The sequence below is a fragment of the Amblyomma americanum genome, chromosome 10 (genome assembly GCF_052857255.1).
Source record: "Amblyomma americanum isolate KBUSLIRL-KWMA chromosome 10, ASM5285725v1, whole genome shotgun sequence".
Classification (NCBI taxonomy): domain Eukaryota; kingdom Metazoa; phylum Arthropoda; class Arachnida; order Ixodida; family Ixodidae; genus Amblyomma; species Amblyomma americanum.
The window spans coordinates 28,005,173-28,026,966 of NC_135506.1; the positions used below are offsets into that span (position 1 = coordinate 28,005,173).

General features: G+C 48.0%; 1 protein-coding gene across 1 annotated transcript in view; it reads right to left on the reverse strand.

The window, feature by feature from the left end:
- LOC144108096 (calcium-activated chloride channel regulator 3A-1-like) overlaps nt 1-21,794 on the reverse strand; it is a 181,069-nt gene that overhangs the window by 84,340 nt on the left and 74,935 nt on the right. Inside the window, exons 3-5 of the mRNA XM_077641377.1 lie at nt 20,303-20,480; nt 11,159-11,423; nt 1,563-1,681 (exon numbers count right to left, since the gene is read on the reverse strand). Coding sequence (XP_077497503.1) covers nt 1,563-1,681; nt 11,159-11,423; nt 20,303-20,458 — 540 coding nt within the window. The 5' untranslated portion in view covers nt 20,459-20,480. The remainder of the gene's footprint in view (nt 1-1,562; nt 1,682-11,158; nt 11,424-20,302; nt 20,481-21,794) is intronic.

The following is a 21,794-nucleotide window of genomic DNA, read 5'->3' on the forward strand; positions in this document are numbered from 1 at the left end:
CAGACCCCTTCCTCTTCCTCAAACCTAACACTACGCGCCAAACACGAAATCATCATACACAATCATTAACCCCTTACAGTGCTAGGATTAACGCCTTTAAATACTCATTTTTTCCACGCACCATTGAGGAGTGGAACAGGTGTTCGCCAGATCTCTTAACCAGAGCTGATTCTTTTGACTCAATGTTTTCTTCACAGCATTTAATTTGAAAGCCGTTTTTTTCGTTCACTTTTTGTATTTTGCATCTGAGCCTTGTATTTATTGCTGTATTTTGTGTTACAACTTGTATTTAATATTTTTTTCAATTTTGCTAAACCTGTTCTTTTTGCATATATTATGTACTCGCCCCTCCTGCTTGGGCCTACTGTACGCCTGCAGTATGTTCTAAATAAATGAAAAATAAACAATCATCCGTGAAGTGTTGTTAAGGCTGTTCTAAACTAACACACTTTGCGCTCGCCGCCTGCACTACCATCATCACTATCATCACCAGCAGTCTGAATAAGTCCTTTGCTGCTGCTGGTGCTAAAGCCAGGAGGAATTAAAAATTATTCTTTTGATATAGAGACTATAGCTGCATTGCAGATAGCAGATTCGAGCGCCCTTTTTCAAGGGATTATGCTCTGCTTCATGTCTCTAAGATTTTTCCTCCGTCTCCGCCTGGTCATAAAAATTAGCAGGAAGACTAGCTAAATGGACTTTTTTTCAACAGTTGCTGCTAAAGTGTACTAGAAGCATTCAAACTGAGTCATTCTAGGGAGCTATCGACTCACAAAATCTCGCTACTAACGAGGCGGCCTCGAGCACGTGCCGAAGCTCTTACACCTGTCGCAAATCTCTTCATCGCTCATACAGATTGCGGTGCTTCGAGCAGACGGCTAGTGTTCCTGCATACGCTTTGGAAACACTACGGAGCTCTAAAGCCAATGTTAGACAGCACGTCTCTGCCCCTCTTAGCGTTTAATTTATGGCGTTTAAATTTATTCCTGGCTAGTGGTCCAAAACCTGGAGCGACGTTTGTGACTGCCGAGAATAATGGCACGCCCACATCAACCACTACCGCATAAAGTGGGCAACTTCAAGCCGCATTACTACCTGTCACATGCAGCCAATGTTAGCAAGGTCTAAGACTTTGCCATAAAAGCTTTAAGTTGAGTCTCCAGTTCTCTATAGCTGTTAGCAGCGCGAACATCATTACGAAAGTATGTCTGGTTGGATTTGTAACAGTGATTGAGTCTCCGGAGAGAATTAAGCACCGGAAAACTAGACTCAATCTTCACGCATTAGCTCGGTTCTGCACAAAAATAACAATAACATCTGCTTGGAATAGGTGCCTTCTGTAAACATCCTACGTCAATGTTAGCCCCCTTTCAGGAATTCAATGACCGAGTTGGCCAAAACGCTGGCAATAAATTTCAACTATTGGTTGACGACAGAATCTCCTATGTGTATAATTGTTTTCCTACCTCCTCTTAATATCTATTTTTAATTGTTTTTTGTACAACTCTCTGCCGGCAAACGTGAATCACTCCCATTGTTTTTTTGTCTCATGCAATATTTACCGTGCGACTCCTATCCTCCCTGCGGCAGTAGGTGAAGGGGAACTTGCTGTCGTTGAGGCTGCCATACTCGTCGAACACGCCGTACCTGAAGTGGGCCCACTCGTGCACGAACACGTACGCTGCGAATGTGAGTGGGTTTCTTATTAGCACTTTGAAGCATTAAATGCTTTCAGCCCCCTCTGTCGGCGCCAAGGCTGACGTTGGCGCCAGAACGGAAGAGAACACAGAGCCGCACCTAAACTAGCTCTCGTGAAACTCATTTCACCCGCTCCTGGTGGCTACGTGCTGCGCTGTCACCGGAGCAGCGCATGCGTCAAAGGCAGCGTGGTAATTGCCCCTTGGTGTTAAAAGTAAGCGCGCGACGCGAAGGAACTTCTCCCCTACAGCCCAAGAAGCGCACCCGCAGTCCTGGTGGCACTTGAGGTGTGAGGAAAGCGGACTTGAGAGAAGCGCTGGTCGCAGCCCTTACGTAAGGCGCACGGCTGCGACAAGGGTACCCGTGGCGCCATCCATTAGCACTTCCAGTAATCAGTTCTGGTTAACGCGGGTCGCCATACGTAAAAATTTACAAATGATAGAAAAAAACTATCACGTTGTATCTCTAGAAGGAAAGCTGACTTCGGTGCCAGAACGAAGGAGAACACATATCGGCACCTAAATCAGCATTCGTGAAACTCTGTTCACCCGCTCCTGGTGCCTAAGTCCTGCGCTGCCGCCGGACAAGCGCATGCGTCAACAAGAGCGTGGCAATATTCCCTTGGTGGTAAAAGTGAGCGCGCGCCCGCAGTCCTGGTGACACTTGAGGTTCGAGGCAAGCGGACTTGAGAGAAGCGCTAGTCGCAGTCCTTACGTAAGGCACACAGCGGCGACACAGGTACCCGTGGCACCATCCCTTAGCCCGTCCAGTAATTAGTTCTGGTTACGTGGGTCGCCATATATAAAAAAATCACAAAAAATTGATAAAAAGCCTAACACGTTGTTTCTCAAGCAGAATTGACAGCTGAGCTAGTTGGTTTTTCATTTTCAAAAATTATATAAAGCGCACTTAGGACAACAGACAAGGGAGACCAAACAACACAAGCGCTTACTCGCAACTGCGCGTTTATTCGAGAAACACACAAAAGGAAGAACAATCACAAACAAAACAAAAGCCATCGCGCAGGCGTGACAGGAAAAGTGCTCATACAGGTGCGTGAAGATAACAAAACTCTCTTTCATGCAAAACCACCATAGGGTCGGCAACACGTGTGCTGATTCTTACGGATGTGATAGGCCTCTGAAATCTCTCTGGTTAGCTTATTAGGGTGTCGGAACAAGATTTTAGTTTGGTCAAGCAAAGGCTTGCAGCCGCTGCATTTTGAACAGTGCTTAGCGAGATTAGATGAAGGCGACTTATTCAATGACAAAAAATGCTCTTGCAAGCGCACATTAAGGCAGCGGACCGTTTGACCGATATAGGTCCGGCCACAAGAAAAGGGAATGTGATACACCACAGCTATCTAACTTTTAGTCTGTTCAGTTTGCAAAGTTTCTCTTCTTGGAACAGGAAAAGGCTCGCAATGCCCTCACCCTAATTATTGGCAATCACGGATGAAATTTCTTCAACGGAGTGTTGATGTGCTTTAACGTCTTGCCACTAGGTGGCGCTACTGTTTACGCGTGCGCCAGAGGGACGATAAGGCACCGCCAACTAAAAGTCGTGTTTTACACTATTCACAGGGTACGCAACGCTGTAAGGGATGCGTACGCAAGCTTACTGCGTACGCCCCTACTAAAGGCGTCTAATGCCAGCCGCATCGCCCACTTTGCAATTGGACCCGCGGGTACACCTCACTTCAGTTGGTGCGCTGCGGCGCTACCCAGAGGGTTGGACTGGTTGCGTCATGCTTGCCAACGGTCGTGCGGTGCTGGCGTTTTCTGTCCTACTCCCATACTACAGACCTACACCACGCGTCTGTCAGATTCCTGCTTCGTAGCCCTTCTTGCGTAGCTCTCGATTCATCCGCGGCGTAGCGCTTTTTCCAACGAAAATCGGCTGGAGCAGCAGCTTTGCTCGCCGTTTGCTGAGGTGGGCTCAGGCCTTCGCTCCGCCTATCGCTTGAGGATGCTGTTCTTTGCCAGACGAATAGACCTTTGCAAGTTGTTACGTTTGTTCGTTTCGTGGCACCATGAATAACGAAAAATTTTGTGCTCATAAATGGTGTGGTCCGCGACGCTGACGAGGTGTCCTCGCAGCAGCATTAAAATGGCGCCAGTTAATTACGGCAAGCACGGCTGCTGCTTTCAGTTTTCTGTGAACCTTGGGAAATTTTAAGCGCGTTTGTAGAAAAGAAGGGGACGTTCACGTGCATTTATTTACATATATTTCCAACTCTTAACAGCAATAGCATATACAATACTTTGCATGTGTCTGCTGCTATATACATTACCCCTCTGTGTTTATAGCCATTTACATTTCTAGAATTTCTGTATTTGCTTGTATTGACACTTATTTACAGACATAAGAAATATGCATTGTAGCGCAACCACATTTGTACGCTCGAGGAGGACAAAGCATCTCGTGCGCGATCGGAACAAAACCGTGAACGAAACAAAACACATCTAACGCCCGCCTGGACAACCGGTTTCTACGCCCTCGTGTGTTTGATCGCCCTCTCCTACGGCCTGAAGCGACAACGACGGTAGAATAAACGCTGATGCTGCACCGAAGAAACGCTGCCTTGTGGTTCGGCCTTTACGCTGACTGTGCCTGAAGACGTGCTCACGTGGACTTGATTTCGAGTTTCTCTGCCTTCTTTGCTTCAAGCGCTTTTTTTAGTTTTGCATCGTTTTATTAGCGCCTGGTTGTAGTCAAGACCAGGCAGAGCGTCCGAAATGCTTCGGCGTCAGCTGCTGCGCCGCGCATTTGCGACAGGAGTTCTTTTCGCTTCTTAAAACAATCGTAGCTGCAGCCTGCAGTCTGTGCGCATGTGGTTTCTCTTGTTAGTGTCGTTGTTTGCGCCGCCGTTCATTTAATCATGCATCAACTCGCCCCTCAGGCTTTTATTCTGCAGTCTGCCACGCACACAGAAAAATCTTTATGTAGTTGTCGTAACGATAACAGCTTTTCCTGCAAAAAGTAGAGATACAACTTGAAAGCTACTTCGACTTGGCAGTTACGAAAAATGCCTTCCCGGGAATATTCATTCCTTCTGTATTTCATTCTCCCATTTTCCTTATTCAACATGAGAGAATCGCAAATCAATGGAGTAAAAGGTATTACTAACTACCTTTAACCTCTGATTTCATATTTCTGCCAAGCAATTTCAGTACCTCTCCCGGAATTTTTCAGCGTTGTAGCTAAAAGATAAACATGATTTGAACAAGTCGCCACAGCGTTTCGTTACAATGCCAACGCCGCCGCACCGCACGCTCTGTGGCTCCTTTTAAAACCAGCACCTGCAGCGGCTCCACGGTGACCAGAGCCCCAAACGGCGCGCTCTATGACCCGTCAATACCTGATAGGCAGCGCAATTCCTATGAGTAGGGTGCCTGGATGCCCGCTCGCATCAGCTTTCAGGGTGGAGACACCCTTTGTACTATCCCGCGCCGTCGTTTCCTCTCGCAGGGGCATGTTGGGTCCCACGCGTCAGTTGCGTGCAGTGCGCTATACGTCTGGCACGGTTTCTGTGCGGCCGCGTGGCGACTGTAATAATGCTACTGATCTGAACATAGACAGCACATATTTCTTTCACTCGTGGCAGTAGTGTTTTGAGAGTTTTAAGAGTGTTTTATGCGTGACGCACTCGCTATGACTACACGCTTAACGAAAAAGTATGACAGACTGTGTTTCCCAGTCAACGGCAGTACTTTAAAATGACATCAGTTATTTGGTGTTCCTCGATAGTGATAACATGAACTATATTAAGGTCAACGAATTCCATAAAATTACGCTGCTTTTGTTGTTTTGAACGTAAAAACTCTTCACAAGGCTCCTAGTTTCTCTTATATACCAGCAGCGCGAAGCATGCATGACCTGCCAAATCTAATATTTTAAAACGAAAGCTTTATTACTACAGCCACAGAGCCATTTCGGCTCGTAACGCACTTAGCCGTAACCTCGTGACCTGACCTTGAGCCGCTGTTGCCTAGCAACGCAGCAGCCGCGCTTCAACAGATGGCGCGGCCGTCGACGCCGCTGACGTCGCCGCTCGCACCACCAGATGTGCTCCGCTGGGGTAGAGGGAGAGGAAGTGTCGCCTTCACGTATATATATATATATATATATATATATATATATATATATATATATATATATATATATATATATATATATATATATATATATATATATATATATACACTTATGAAGGGAGCCAACAGTCACCGAAACCAAGGTGCATAGGGTCATAGGGGAACGTTGTCTTTTTTTTAATGTATGGTGCTTATCAGTGGGATAATATTACTTAGATTAATAAATCGCTTAAAGAAAATTATTATAAAACAGCAGAAAAAACAACCATGCCGCCGGTGGGATCCGAACCCACGACCTCCGAATATCGCGTTCGGAACATTAGCAACACACACACACACACACACACACACACACACACACACACACACACACACACACACACACACACACACACACACATATATATATATATATATATATATATATATATATATATATATATATATATATGTGTGTGTTGCTAATGTTCCGAACGCGATATATAAATATATATATATATATATATATATATATATATATATATATATATATATATATATATATATATATATATATATATATATAATTGTCACCGACAAACAGGCGAAGCATTCAAACGTGGTTTAATTAGACGTGCTGGGAGAGCAAGACAGCAGGGAGCTCGAGCAAGGAAGAAGAAGAATCCCCTAGCCCCTCGAGTGCGCACGGCATGGCAAATCCCCACTAAAACAGTTCGGCCGCGGTATGGCGCCACTGGATTCCTTAGTATAGGGAGCCTACATACCTGCCGCCTGGCGGGAGGGGGCGCGACATGTAGGCTCCCTACCTTAGTACGGTGGCATTACTCCCCCTCTCTGAAGGGCAACGACTCGGCTCCGCAACAATGCGAAGCAGGAAGGCAAGGGACGGCAAATGTTCCGGCGAATGGTGTAGACACGCCTGAAGCGCTAGCGGGCGTGGTACGGCTTCATCCGTGCGACATGGACGACTTCGGGGGTCGGCCGTCTAGAGAAACGAACTGTTCCCTGGGGGAGAACATAGTTCACCTCACTGACTTGGCGGAGTACCTCGTAGGGGCCAAAATATTGGCGCAGAAGCTTTTCGGAGCGCCCACGCATGCGGACTGGGCTCCAAACCCAGACTTGTTCGCCGGGCTGGTAACTAACAGCTCGGTGGCGGAGGTTATAGCGGCGAGCGTCGAGGGCTTGCTGATGTCGGATGCGCTGTCGGGCGAGTTGGCGGGTAGCCTCGGCGTGACGAACGAATTGGGCAGCACTCATAAGAAATGAGGTACTACTAGTCGGAAGTAACATGGCGTCCAGTATGGTTGTGGCTTCGCGACCACGCACTAAACGAAATGGAGTGAAGCGTGTCGTTTCTTGTAGCGCAGTGTTATAGGCAAATAGTACGTAAGGGAGTATGGCGTCCCTGTTGCGGTGGTCTGCGACAACATACATAGAAATCATGTCGGCGATCGTCTTGTTGAGCCGTTCGGTGAGTCCGTTCGTTTGAGGGTGGTAAGCTGTTGTTTTGCGGTGACTTGTGCCGCTCAGGCGCATAACTTCCTGCGTAAGGGCCGAGATGAACGCCGTTCCCCTGTCAGTTACAACGATGATGGGTGCACCGTGACGAAGCACAATATTTTGAACGAAAAAGTTCGCAATTTCGTCAGCGGTACCACGAGGGAGAGCTTTAGTTTTACAGTACCGGCTGAGGTAATCGGTGGCGACCACAATGTAGCGGTTACCCAGCGAGGACACCGGAAATGGGCGGAGCAAGTCCATGCCGACTTGGTGGAAGGGGACCTGTGGCGGATCAATAGACTGCAGTAGTCTGGCTGGCTTAGTGGGCGGCGTCTTGCGACGTTGGCACTCGCGGCAAGTTCTGACGTAACGCTGGACAATTGCAGCAACCCTGGGCCAGTAGTAGTTTTGGCGTATCCGCGCCAAATTGCGGGAAAAACCCAGGTAACTAGAAGATGGGTCATCATGGCACGCCTGCAGGACTTCGTCGCACAAGGCCGCAGGCACGACGAGCAGATAGGCAGCTTCCGTCGGGTTGTAGTTTTTCTTATACAGAACGCCATCGCGCAAAAAGAATGACGACAGTCCTCGTGAGAAGATTCGCGGGGGCGACGCAGCGCTTCCTTCAAGACACTCAATGAGAGGCAATAGTTCACTGTCGTCCCTTTGGTGTTGAGTGAGGACGGACGTGGAGATGGCGCCGAGAAAAATAGAATCGTCGTCGGGATCAGCTCGGTTATCCTCGATAGGAGCACGAGACAGACAGTCGGCATCACAGTGCTTCCTACCGGACTTATAAACGATGGTGACATCGAACTCTTGAAGGCGAAGGCTCCAGCGTGCAAGCCGTCCCGAGGGATCTTTGAGGTTTTGAGGTTCGCCAGCCAATAAAGCGAATGGTAATCACTGACGACTCTAAAACGGCGGCCGTATAAACACGGGCGAAATTTGGTCACTGCCCACAGAATTGCCAGGCATTCTTCTTCAGTAGTGGAGTAGTTCGCCCCCGAGCGTGACAAGGTGCGGCTTGCGTATGCGATGACACGATCGATACCATCCTGCCACTGCACAAGGACTGCACCGAGGCCGATGTTGCTGGCGTCGATGTGCAGTTCAGTGTCGGCTGACTCATCGAAGTGGCCAAGGATGGGCGTGCTCTGGAGACGAGTGCGGAGGTCTTCGAAGGCCTGTTGTTACTCCTGGCCCCAGAGGAACGGTTCGGCATCTTTCGTGAGGCGGGTGAGGGGCTCATCGATCTGGGAGAATTTTGGCACAAAACGCCGATAATAGGCGCAGAGACCCAGAAAGCGGCGCACACTGCGCTTATCGGTTGGCAAGGGAAAAGCAGCGACGGCGGCTGTCTAGTCAGGGTCAGGGCTGACTCCTTTAGCGCTCACGATGTGGCCGGGAAACTTCAACTCCTGGAAGGCGAAGTGACACTTCTCGGGCTTGAGGGAAAGACCGGCTGACAGAATTGCTTCGAACACAGCGCGCAGGTTCCGAAACGCTAGGACAGGGGAGGTCAGCCTCCAGCAGCACGGGCTCCCTCCTCGCAGTCACGCCATTCTCCACTGCGGTGGCGGGCGGAGCTGTGAAATGTGCCATAGATAATCTTTTTTGCACACGCCGGTCGCTGCGTTGTCTTCCGCTATAAACCGGGAGGACGGACAAAGGAGTTAGCGGCTTCGAAGCAGACGCTAAGTGGCGCATTATAGAGGACCCCGGCGTTCGTGCCACCGAAACAGACAGAGCTGCGCTCAAATTTCGCATCGCGGGGTATAGTAATCACCTCAAAATTTCTTCTTTGAGGATTTGCCGCATAGACTCAACGAGGAGAGTGCACGCGCAGCCTTCAGCGTAACAAGGCGAAGGCTGTGTCTTGCACAGGTCATGTGACGAGTCCTCACTCGAAGTAAAACACGCTAATTCCTCGTGTTTGATAGTTTGCTATTACTGGTACTAAGCTAATATATCTCACCAAAAACAAGGCCGTCTATTTGATAATGTTCAGGGTGTTTGTGTCTTGTACTTCAAGAGCATATTGCACGCCCTGACAAATTGACTCGCACCTGGGTTATTGCAGAATATTATATATCAAATACCAGGAGTTCTGAAACAAAGCACTAATTTTTACTTCATCAAAAGAGTCCCGGTCCCTTGCCATATTATGCTAAGGAGCATCGCTGACACCTGATGGCCTGTAGGATGTGCTGCACACAGGTTTTAACAGAGCCACTCTCACAGCAAGCAAGCTCAGGAATATTCGAAATTTATTCCCGTGGGGCACTGCGCGCATTGCAGCCGCTTTGTGCTGTCCAGCTATAGAGCGTTGTTCCCGAGATTTACTGAAGCGTCGCAATCTAATCGTCTCGGTTGCTGCGCCTTTCCTATCGTCATTTAACAATAATTGAATTTGTGGAAAGGAAATGGCGCAGTACCTGTCTCATATATCGTTGAACACCTCAACCGCGCTGTAATAATAATAATAGTAATAATTGGTTTTTTGGGGAAAGGAAATGGCGCAGTATCTGTCTCATATATCTTTGGACACCTGAACCGCGCCGTAAGGGAAAGGATAAATGAGGGAGTGAAAAAAAGGAAGAAAGAGGTGCCGTAGTGGAGGGCTCCGGAATAATTTCGACCACCTGGGGATCTTTAACGTGCACTGACATCGCACAGCACACGGGCGCCTTAGCGTTTTGTCGCCATAAAAACGCAGCCGCCGCGGTCGGGTTCGAACCCGGGAGCTCCGGATCAGTATCCGAGCGCCCTAACCACTGAGCCACCGCGGCGGGTTCCTATCGTCATTTCGCTGGCCGCATCAGTTCACCGCTTTCTGAAGCTCCATCTGTTCGATCCAGTAGAGAAGGATAGCGCGCTTGCGAGTGAATTCTTCATTGCTGTGTAACACTCCTTTCGGCGGGATGACGGCTGTTTTCTGACGGCGGCTTCCTACACTGTCCTGACTGCACGTACACACGAGTGTGCTATGAGAAGCGTCCTAGCGACTCGCCTCATATCGGAGAATGTGGACGCTGGCCAAGGCCAACGCGACCACGTCATACTAAGCACATTGCGGTCCCGAGGTTGCAGGGAGTTTTAGAACTGATCGACGAATTAGGTAGCATTTTAAGGAAATAGCGGGCCGCCCCATGCGCACAACACAGAGCTATGGGGAAGTGACTGACTCTGCGCTATGAGTGCTCTGGGGTTTAGTGTTCTGCGCACGCGGCACGCCACCCGGTTTTTCTTGTCCCCCTACCCGACAGGGTTCCCCTGCTCTAAAATGCCCTGATGTAGCCACCCCATCGAGCGGTTCTATATGCGTCCTTGCCGCCTCCATATCAGTTTATGGTGCACTTACCTTCTTTTTCCTTCTAGTCTCTCCTGATTATCCCTGGCACCATGGCTGCATTGTTCTTACCCTTCTTTACGCCTCCCTCTCTGCATTCACACTAAAACAAAACGTTAATCACATGCTACCGGGAGTGTCGAGAAGACCAACCCGCTCTACGCCTCCATATCGCAAAACAAAGCCACTGGGAGACTGCGCTGCTCAGCTCTCAGCCGGAGGTTTAACTCCGGATTGTCTGTTGGGCCCTGGAGGTCGCCAAGAGAGGGCCCACGCGTTTGTCTAAACCTCAACCCTAACCACTACCCTCTACCCCTACCCTCTTTCTCATACGACCAATAGAAGTTTTTTCATCCCTCTCCCTTTCCCAAGTCCCGGATGCTGCTACGCGGAAAGAGGCGCCTCCGCTGGACTTCCTGTGTAGTTATGGCTGTCACCGTAAAATAATTAAAAACGAAAATATTGTGCAGGCAACTACTCGCTATACCTGGCTTAAGCCATCTCTTACCCGCAGACTTGTCAAGTGTGGCCAGAAATCTGGGAGTGAGGTGGATGAACCCTCCCGACTGACCGCATGACCTCATATGTGCTGTGAACGGCTTGTCTCCGTGCTGCTCCTCGGGCACGTCGCTCCTGTAGAAGGCGCTCGACGAAACTGCCCGTGCGCTCCTTCTCTTCGGCCACGTCATGGGTACCTCGATGGTGGCGTGTTTGAAGTACACACGCCCGTAGGTGGCTTTGTGAAGGAACTCGGAGGCGGATCGCAGCAGGGTCTGTGCATTTTAATCACCATTTTAAAAATTTGTACTCATTGCGTCCCAAAAAATTAAAATACACGGTCCGTTGTTGCTCAGCACATACGCTCGTAGTATCTCGCTTACTAAGAGCGTTGCGTGCACCGTGCCTCTACATATTCCTTATCTTTCCTTTGCTCCTGTTTCATGCATCTGGCGCATTTGTTCCTCGGTTGCCTGGCTTGTAACGTCTATTACCTCGACCAGTATCATTGAGTGACGTGCCCGACTTAATGCAGTTGTCGAGCAAGACTCTAACGGCTATTATTAACCACTGATGAGCAGTCTTTGGATATTAGTCTGATTTGCCTGATTACCCTGGTAGTCATAAAGGTAATTATTTATTTGCTCGCAATGCCTTATAAGCCTTTACACAAAACTGGAAAGAAGGTCTTACAAAACGTAAGAAAAAAAGCAATAACAATAGCGACACAAACACCTGTTTACGAGTAAAATTAACGCAAGAAGAAAAAAGAGCAGCGAATTCTGGAACAGCGCATGAAAATAGGAGGATCTGGGCAAATCAGATCAAACATCTAGATCTGTATCCGCCTACTTTATCGTCATGACCAAGGGTAGCTGAAAAATCAATTTTTGTTTTGGAACGCCAATTCTATTATATTAAATATCAGAAACATTTATGAACGTTAACTTTTTCCTCCCTCTAAAAGGCTGCCATTCAAATACTTGTTGGACTCTAGCATGCGTTAGCTTGCTGTAATTTCCTTACACATAGATAGCGGCTGCGTCTGATCTCTTCTAATATAGTTTTTCAACACTTGTTGGAGCGTTTCACGCTGTGCAAGTAACTTCCCAGTAGAGGACTAATTTATCTGCATTAAATACTGGGAATTTTAAGGGAACATCTCAGCATTACGACGAAGAAAAGGAAAACATTTTCCAAGACTTAGCAGAAACTTTCGCAACACCTAAATGCATTCCAGTTTTGAATGACCACGCCTAAAGGATTTTATTCAGTACCAGTTTTTTAATAAGCGCCAGTTTATATCGCAGGCATAGTGAGGTACGTGCTTTTCTGTTATTTTCACATGTACACTGTTTTCTGAAAGTTAGTTCCATAATCCACTGTTCGTGCAACTGGTGCACTGTATCAAGACCGTCCTGTAAAGGAAGTGGATATTGGCTATTTTCACTTCCCTATTAACAAAGAATCATCGGTGAATAATCAAACGCTAGAAGTAGTATTCTTCAGATATTATTATATACCCCAGAAAAAGCAGAATTAGCTCTATTTACAATTGAAAATTGGTATCTTAAATGTAAACATCCGAAGTCAATTATCCAACTTATTGTTAATATGTACACAAATGAAAGAAAGAGCCATGGTCCACCGCATCAAAAGCGTAGGAATGCGAAAATTATGATGCTCTACCGAAGGCTTCAGGTATAGCCGCGGGCAGAATAAAATGCGCCACGCTTCCGCGTTCAATCTGCACGGTAACTTTGCATATCTGAAATAGAAGTGATTGCAGGTTTTCTATGCAAAAAACAATAAATTTCACTACAATACGCGTCAACCATTCGTTAAGTATTCGTAGGTAATGCGTCATAAGACTTTAACCTCCAAAGCGTGGCTCATATTCTTCTGAGCGAGACTGAGCTTAGTAAACAAACTCGGCTTTTTAAGATGCGCTATGCGCGAAGCCATGCTCGGTTGCATTTACGGAAGAATTCGCCTTGAGCAAATCGTACTAAGTCATTTCGTTCTTGAAGGCGATTTTTTTTTCCTGACGCTGGGAAGATAGCAGCCTCTGCACAACCATGCATACATGTGCGTCATATTTGTTCGCAGACTGCTTTATACGCTGTATAGGTGCACTTCCAGACTTCAGGAACCAGAAACAATAAATGTCACGGACGACCATTGCGACTCACGCCGCAGACTACGCGTTAGCATTAGTGAGCCAATCTGACGGCGGCGGGTGACAATCACATTGGAAAACTCCTTACCCCGACCACGCGGTTTGCCTGTCGGCTTCCATTGACTTGCCTTCTCTCCACATAGCCCGCCCCCTCCCTTTTCTGCTTCCCTCTCCCTATCTCCGTCTTGCCTCCTCTCAACAGGCAGCACACGCCGCAGTCAATACCGATAACTTTTTCCGATAATGGAGATTTTAATGCTTACGGATTAAAAAGAAAGCTGGAAGGTCGTAACGGTCGCCGTAAAAACTTCCGAGCCTACAAAATTAACCTGACCAGCAGAGCGTGTCAAAGATTGAAACTGCGACGCCGCCGTGAAGAGCTCTTAAACTGAGGCGCCGTAGTGAATAATAATAATTATAATTAGTTTTGGGGGAAAGGAAATGGCGCAGTATCTGTCTCACATATCTTTGGAAACCTGAACCGCGCGGTAAAGGAAGGTGTAAAGGAGGGAGAGAAAGAAGAAAGGAAGAAAGAGGTGCCGTATTGGAGGGCTCCGGAATAATTTCGTGCACTGACATCGCACAGGACAAGGGCGCTTTAGCGTTTTGCCTCCATAAAATCACAGGTCGGGTTCGAACCCTGCAACTCCGGATCAGTAGTCGAGCAGTGGGCCTTCTGCGGCCCAGGTTACTCTTTCCTAATGAGAGCTCATTAGTTGAGCAGCCACCTGCCACTGTGGGAAGCTTGCTGATAACCCGGTGGGGAAGTTGTGACGACGCCGCAAGGTCACGTGACTTAGGTGGCCCTCTTGCTGTCTATGTTTCTCTCTGGGCATCACTTGGCAGAGTTATACTCTTGATTTCTCGCTCGCAACGTCGACAAAGGCGACGCCGACAACTCCGACTCCGGATTTTCAGGGAAACGGACCTTTAGCGCTAATGCGTTAAAACATAGGCGGCGCTTAACCTACCCTTGCGAGGACAATGCGAAGCCATTAGAGATCCTTCCCGTGCAAGTATTTTTCCTTTTCGCAATTTCACAGAACGCGGGCAGTCCTCGTACCGCTACTGGCTCAGTGCATGGTAAAGCGGTTGACCGATGCGCCACAGCCCCGGCAGGTGGCTCTATAAAACAGCCACCGGTGGGGCTTTCGGGGCTCAGGTTTGTCTTTGCGAGCTCCCGTCAGGCTTAATTTTGCACAGAGAGCTCTTCTCGACGCAGTCTACCCTTCGACCAATGACCTAATGCGCAGTGGCAGGCTGTTGAAATAATCTCCTTGCCACCTGTCATGGTGGGCAGCTTACCCACAGCCCACTGGGCTGGATGCTTTCAGACGGCTGAATATAGATGAGTTGAACACATGTTGACAGCCTGGCCGACCTGCACTCTTGACTTGGTTGGACGGACGGCAGCCTTTTCTGTGAACGGGACCTCTAATGGTATCGCAATATTATGATTATCACAAAAAGTCGAACCATGCTGCGTATTGAAGGATAACGAGCCGACAAAAATTTACTGAAACACGCATATGTAATTCAAAAGCGCGCTATAAGAACTTCTACAGAGGACTCGCCGCAGGACACCTGAGAGAGGTGTGGTAGAGAAATAGCAGGGAGGTTGACCTGAAGGATGTTCCGGTCGCTAAGCTGCACTGGAGGTGAGAGATGAGGGTGAAGAAAGAGAACAGGAAGTAGAGAATTGCGAATCGTAGCAAGCACACGAGACAATGACGCACACGATAAATTTCACAGAACGCCACTGCTGTATCCTGGACACCACAACGGCTGCCGAGCGCTATGAACTCAGTAGAACAAATGACCGCATTTCATTCCTCAACACGGGGCAGTCACGCCGCGCAGGTGTTCCACCATGAAGAAACGCTGCTTGCCATTACGGTTGATGATGTGGATGACAAAGTGAGATATCCACACTTCTCGCAGCGATGAGACTGGAAAAGCTATTGTGGCAGCTGCTGGAGAGCTGCGAGGACTCAGCTAAAGATATCAAGCACCTGCAGTGCATTTTGTGCAGCTGTAGCGTAACGTCTCAAAAGCAGTCGACGCAAGGTGTTGACGGAAGTTTTCAGCACTGCACTCATGTTCGACTTGCATTGGTGCCTGGCCTAGTGCTCGTCCATCAGTAGGCTCAGCACGCTGCGACTGTTCCATAACAGAGTGAGCACTGCTTCAGGAGGGGTGGCCAAGTAACTTGCTGGTCGCGCCCTCGGACCAGACTTGGGCATTGTGCTTCCAGTGATAGACTCGGGACTTTTGGCGGCGCAATGCCTGCTTGGTGTCTGCCGATGTGCGTAGCTCCGGCAGGAATAGCCCAGGCCCATCTGCCACCAATGTCCCTGCATAGGCGGCCAGTTATATGGCTCTCGTTTTTAAGAGTGCTATACGGAGGAGAGGTCAAGTTGAAGAAATTCTCGGACCATAATTCCCTACGGCCATGCACTCTTAGAAGACCCTTGACGAGGGTGACGATGTCGTCGCTCTTTAGCAGCGGCCTCTTCGGGTGTGCAATTGTGTCTTGTCATATGTTTAAGCATCGTGCCTTCCCTTTTCAGGCGAGGACAATATTTTGAGGCGCCGCATGACCACCGCGCCATTTGGCACACTTCAGCACTATTGCCAGGCAATCAATAGAGCTGTGTCGCCGAGAACAGTGTGGGCACACGATCGAGAAATTGCACACACTACTCACGTTTCCGAAGATCATGCCTTTACGGCACTGGAGAATCATCGGGATGAAAGGCCTAAACACGTGCCGGAAGTTCCCAGAGTTCACGTACGTTTGAATGCAGTTCGCTTGGAAAGTGAACTTGACGCACTTTGTCCTCAGCGCTGATCGAGCTAGCACTATTGGTGCGCCGTCGGTATCTAGTCGGATCACAATGGGCAGGTTAGAGTAGCATATGACGACGTCGAAGTCCTAAATGACGCCTGCCGTGGTGCCGCTGCGCTGAACAACACGGGAACGAACGCTGTTGGCGCCCAGAGTTTTGGTCTCGCTCAGATATTTTAGCGCTTTCCGCTTCGTGACGTCATTGCTATAACGGTTGATCCTGCGTGTTTAATTGTTGAAAGGACACGAGTGTCTGGGAACACTGACGTACGTGGCTTGCGTGTTCATGTGGATGAGATTGTCGGAAGGAGTGCCAGGCATAAACATTACAGTATGTAAGGACGATCCTCGCTGCGTGGTGATCGTGGACGAACTCGACGACGGAGATTCCTCACCCCTGCGCAGTCTTCGTTTAACCTTCTTGCTTATAAAAAACTGCACATCTCCAGCCAAAAATTTTAACTTTAACCCAACGTTTCGAAGCCGACTCGGCTCCTTCATCAGGGGTGACTGAGGGCAGTAGCTAGCGTCTTTTAAGTATGGAGGGCAGGGGGTGGGGGGGGGGGGGGGGTCAAAGGAACGAGAGCTGTGATGCGAAAGGCGTGGGGGAGAGGAAGGGGGCTTTAGGCTGTTAGTCACGCTGGCGCACTGGAGAGAGAGGTGGTGATTGGCGACATTTTTTCGTTGCGTTGAAGAGCGAAGTCCCTGGGCATATACTGGGGGCAGGTTTCCTTCCGAGCTGTTGATGTTGTTCGGGTGGTTTGGATGTGCCAGGATTCCAGTAAGAGCCTTTTCAGGTAATTTGGTTTGGTTCCTAGAATTCGGATTTCTTCGAAGTTGATTCTATAATCGGAGTCCTCGGAATGTTCGGCTACTGGATTGCGCTCTCTTGCGAATTAGTGGATGTCGGTTTTATGTTATCGAATTCTTTCTTTGAAATTTTTGGTTTCGCCTATGTAGCTTGCGTCGCAGTCGGCGCATGGAATTTTGTAGACAATGCCTTGGGTTTTTTCTCTCCGCGGCTGATCTTTGGGAACAGGTAGGCAAAGCGCAACTTGTTTGTGGGCTTGTGCGCAATCTGGAGACCCGCTTTTTTCAGGATTCGGGCGATGGTTTCACTGACACCTACGACATAAGGTAAAGTGACGTATTTTGGTGGTGACGTTGGTCTTTGTGCGTTGATTTCTTTGCGAATGTTGTGCTTTTGACGTCGAATAGTTTTTTAATAAAGTCTTTCGGGTAGCTGTTCATGATGAGTTCTTTGAATATCGTGCGTTTGTCTTCTTTTCCGTCAAGTTCTGTTCTGCAGTGTGTCTCAACCCTTCTGAACAGCGTCTTCACCACTGATGCTTCTAAGAAAAGTAGAGATACCGGCTTGAGCGAGTTGGTTTGCGGTATACGGAAAATTGAAGGGCACTGTGGTTTCGGGACACGAGGACGTCCAAAAACGGCAGGGAGTTTTCTTGTTCCACCTCTAGCGTGGACTGAATGCCAGGTTCTACGGAGTTTAAATGACGAAGGAAATTTTGAGTCTCAGATCTTTTGATGACGGCGAAGCAGCCGTCCACATACCTGAGGAAAATCTTTGGTTTCAGGTGTTTCAGGTGAGGTGTTGCAGGACTGCTCAGAAAGGTGGATATTATCTCTTCGTAGTCCCGTCGTCCAGAACGACTCTTGTGTTGCCCTTGTCCGCTGGGAGGATCACTATGTTGGTGTCTGTCTTGAGGTGTTGCAGGGCTTGCCTTTCATCCGGTGGTAGGTGTGATTGTTTTCGATGTGCTTGCACTGAATTGAGCACACCTATTGTTTTGAGCCTGACCTCTTCTCGTACACCAGGTTCCAGTTGCCGGATACCGACTTCAAGCGCAGATACGATTGCTGTAAGGGAAGGGGTCTGTTCACCTGGAGGTTGAATTTGTGTCCCTTCGCAAGGATTGACGTTTCGGCGGTTGTGGGCTTCCTGGGGAGAAGTTGGCGACCAGGAGAGGATGGTCCGGCGGGGATTGTTCGGGCTGGCGTCGAAGTTTCGACAACTTCTCTGTCTGCTTGGTGCGGTGTTTGTCGGCTTCTGATGATGCGGTTCCTTTGGGAAATGCCTCGATTGACGCCACTAGGTTGGACATCTTGTGCTAGAGTTGTCGGCGGGCGAAGAAGGCGTCGATTTCTTTCTTCCTAATCACGCTACGGCACCTATGTACCCGTTCTATCATTAGGTGCTGTTCTGACTTGTTGATGATGCTTCGTCCTTCCGGTGTTGGGACCAGGCGTCGTAGTCGTAGGCTCTGCGGTACAACCTTGGTTTCCTTGCATTTCTTGGTGAATTCCAGGGGTTGAGCACCGAGATGCCTTGCATGGTCTTGATGTACTTCTTGGCAAGCTGCATAGCTTCTAGCCCGAAGCCAGCATGAATAGATAGAAAACTAAACATTCCACCCTAAACCAAAGATTTTCCTCAGCTATGTCCACGACCGCTTCGCCGTTATCAAAAGATCTAAGATTCAAAATTTCCTTTGTCATTTAAACTTCGTAGAACCTGACATTTATTTCATGCTAGAGGTGGAACAAGAAAACCCCCTGCCGTTTTTGGACGTCCTCGTGTCACGAAACCACAATACCCTTCCATTCTCCGTATACCGCAAACCAAACCACTCAGGCCGGTATCTCCACTTCTCTTCGAACCACCCGACAGTACATAAAGCATCAGTGGCGAAGAGGTGAAGACGCTGTTCAGAAAAGTTGAGACACACTGCAGCACAGAAGTTGTCAGAAAAAAAGAACAACGCACGATATTCAATGAACTCATCATGAACGGCTACCCAAAAGACTTTATGCAAAAACCATTCGACTTCAAAAACAACATTCGTCAAGAAATCAACACACAAAGACCAACGCCACCACCAAAATACGTCACTTTACCTTATGGCGGAGGTGTCAGTGAAACCGTCGGCCGAATCCTAAAAAAAAGCGGGTCTCCTGGTTGCGCACAAGCCCACAAACACTGTTGCGCTTTACCTACCTGTTCTCAATGACCAGCCGCGGAGAGAAAGAGACCAAGGCATTGTCTACAAAATTCCATGCGCCGACTGCGACGCAAGCTACATCGGCGAAACCAAAAAATTCAAGAAAGAATTTCGAAACATAAAAACGACGTCCGCAAATTGGCAAAAGAACGCAATCCAGTAGCAGAGCATTCCGAGGATTGCGACCATAGAATAAACTTCGGAGAAACACGCATCCTAGGAACCGAAACAAATTACCACAAGAGGCTCCTTCCGGAATCCTGGCAGATCCAAACCACCCCGAACAACATCAAGAGCACGAAAGGAAGTCTGCCCCCAGTATATATATGTCCAGGGACTTCGCTCTTCAACGCAACAAAAAAAGTCGCCAATCGCCACCTCCCTGCAATGTGCCAGCGTGACTAACAGCCTTAAGCACCCCCCCCCCCTTCCTTGCTCTCGCCCACGCCTTTCGCATCAGAGCTGTCGTTCATTTGACCCCCACCTCCCCTCCATACTTAAAAGACGCTAGCTACTGCCCTCAGTCACCCCTAATGAAGGAGCCGTGTCGGCTTCGAAACGTTGGGTTAAAGTTAAAATTTTTGTTTGGAGATATGCAGTTAATTATGCCTTCAAGCCCAACCAGACAGGCAAATCTGCCAAAATGTTAAGTTTTCAAGCCTTCTTGCTGAAGACTCTCATGAAGCGGTCATCAGCTGAAGATATCAAAATAGCGGCTGAGCACAGCACGGTGGTGTGGCTGCTTGCGTCACTCGGGAATCCGAGAAGTTTACTATGGCCGGCAGCACCTGACCCACGGTGTTCCTCAGGAGGTCTGGCTGTGTTCACTTCCATCACCGTCACCAAAAAGGGAACAGTGTCTCCAGGACTGCAATATAAACTAGGATAAAAACCAAAGGGGCGAAGGGACGGCGTTGTTGTGTAGCACTAGTTCGTCGCCTCCATCCCACGCTTCTCTTATAATGCATTCTGCCTTCACTTGTGCCTTTTATCGGCCCTTGACAATTGTTGTGTTTACTCGTTAGCCCAAGACAAAAACAAAGGGCTGTACAAAACAGGAACACATGACAGGGGGCGGGAGGGGGGGGGAGAGGGAACGCTGCTTACCTTGATGTTAGCAATGATGGTGTCGTCGTGAGGCACGTTCTCGCTGATGGATACTCGTAGATCGTTGTAGCCTCCATCCGACTCATCCAGCTCGACACATGCCCCAGTCGTTAGCACGAGCAGCAGAACCGCCGTAAAACAGAACATCCCGCTCATTTTGACGTCGGTCTTAGTGGGTCTGGGAAGCATTGAAAAGAAATTAATGAAGATGGAAGAACCGCAGCCGTCCTGGTGGAACTCGGTAGCTAATATTGTAAGAATGGGGAGAGCTCTTAATTCTTCTGTGTTGTTAACTGGTGTGACAAACTGACATCCTTTGTGCTCTGTTCTCCTGCTATGAAGATAAAAAGAAATGGCAATGCTGAAAAAAAGCTGAATAATGTTTCTCCTCAATTTATTTCTCTGGTATAAGATCGAAGCTTAGTTTCCACTGTTTGTGCTCATGGCTTCCTAGGTAGCACTTGCATCAAACCTATGCATGAAACACTTCACTAACAAAAGTGTGAGGGCTCCGAGCTTTGTATATTGATGCCATCCTCTGAATTCACCAATTTATCGATCGTTTTTCTCTTTACCGTTTTTTTCTATCTGCAGGGAATAAGAGTAAGTGATTCGGTCAGAAAAATTCTTTACCGGGGATTAACCTTCCTTATCAAATTTAAGGCAGATATCTTTTACAACACAAGCCGTCAGATGGGCAAACTTTGAAATACCTGCTTCCGCTATCCTATTTAAAGACTGCAGGATGCTATCCTGCATTCTAGCTAATTTTCAGAGAGCTTCGGAAAACATTTTTTCGTTATATCAGCCACTAAGCACTTAGCAGGCAAATATGCAGGTCTGAGTCGACAACAGGTACTATTTTTAATGGTCACCTTTCGAAAACTATTGCCCTTATCTGGGTGACTGCTGCATACAAACGGTGGATTCAGGATTTCTATTCCAGATTACCGTGGCTATTGAGTTTCAAAGACTAGTGGCGTTATAAATTTATGTGTGCTCTGCCAAAAGATTATACATGACGTTTAATGTGGCTACTTAATGTTACAACCATAAAACGTACAATTAAACGTGGTACCTCGCGGTCTGATTGGCCCGAAATTTGGAAGTTAGGTGTTGCTCCTCCTGTGGGCTGTAAAATATCTCGTGTACCGTTAAAACTGACATGGATGATAACCATAGTGCCACATGAAAAAAAGATCAGTGAAACAGATGCGGGCACAAAAATTCAGAAATACAATATGCCGACAAAACTTTAAGCTAAGGAATAAATGCATATGCGCTGTTTTTAGGCACTGACACCGAACTGCTAGAGTTTTTTGCCTGCTGCTCCTTATAGCTGGCTCATCAGTCAGCTCATTTCTGCTAAATCTGGTGAATTTAAAACACGAAGCTCGAAGTAAATCGATGAAATCACAAACAATTTACGTTGATACAGAAAGAGAACTTAGGAAATTAATCCAGGATATGATAAAGTGTAACAATTGGGCTG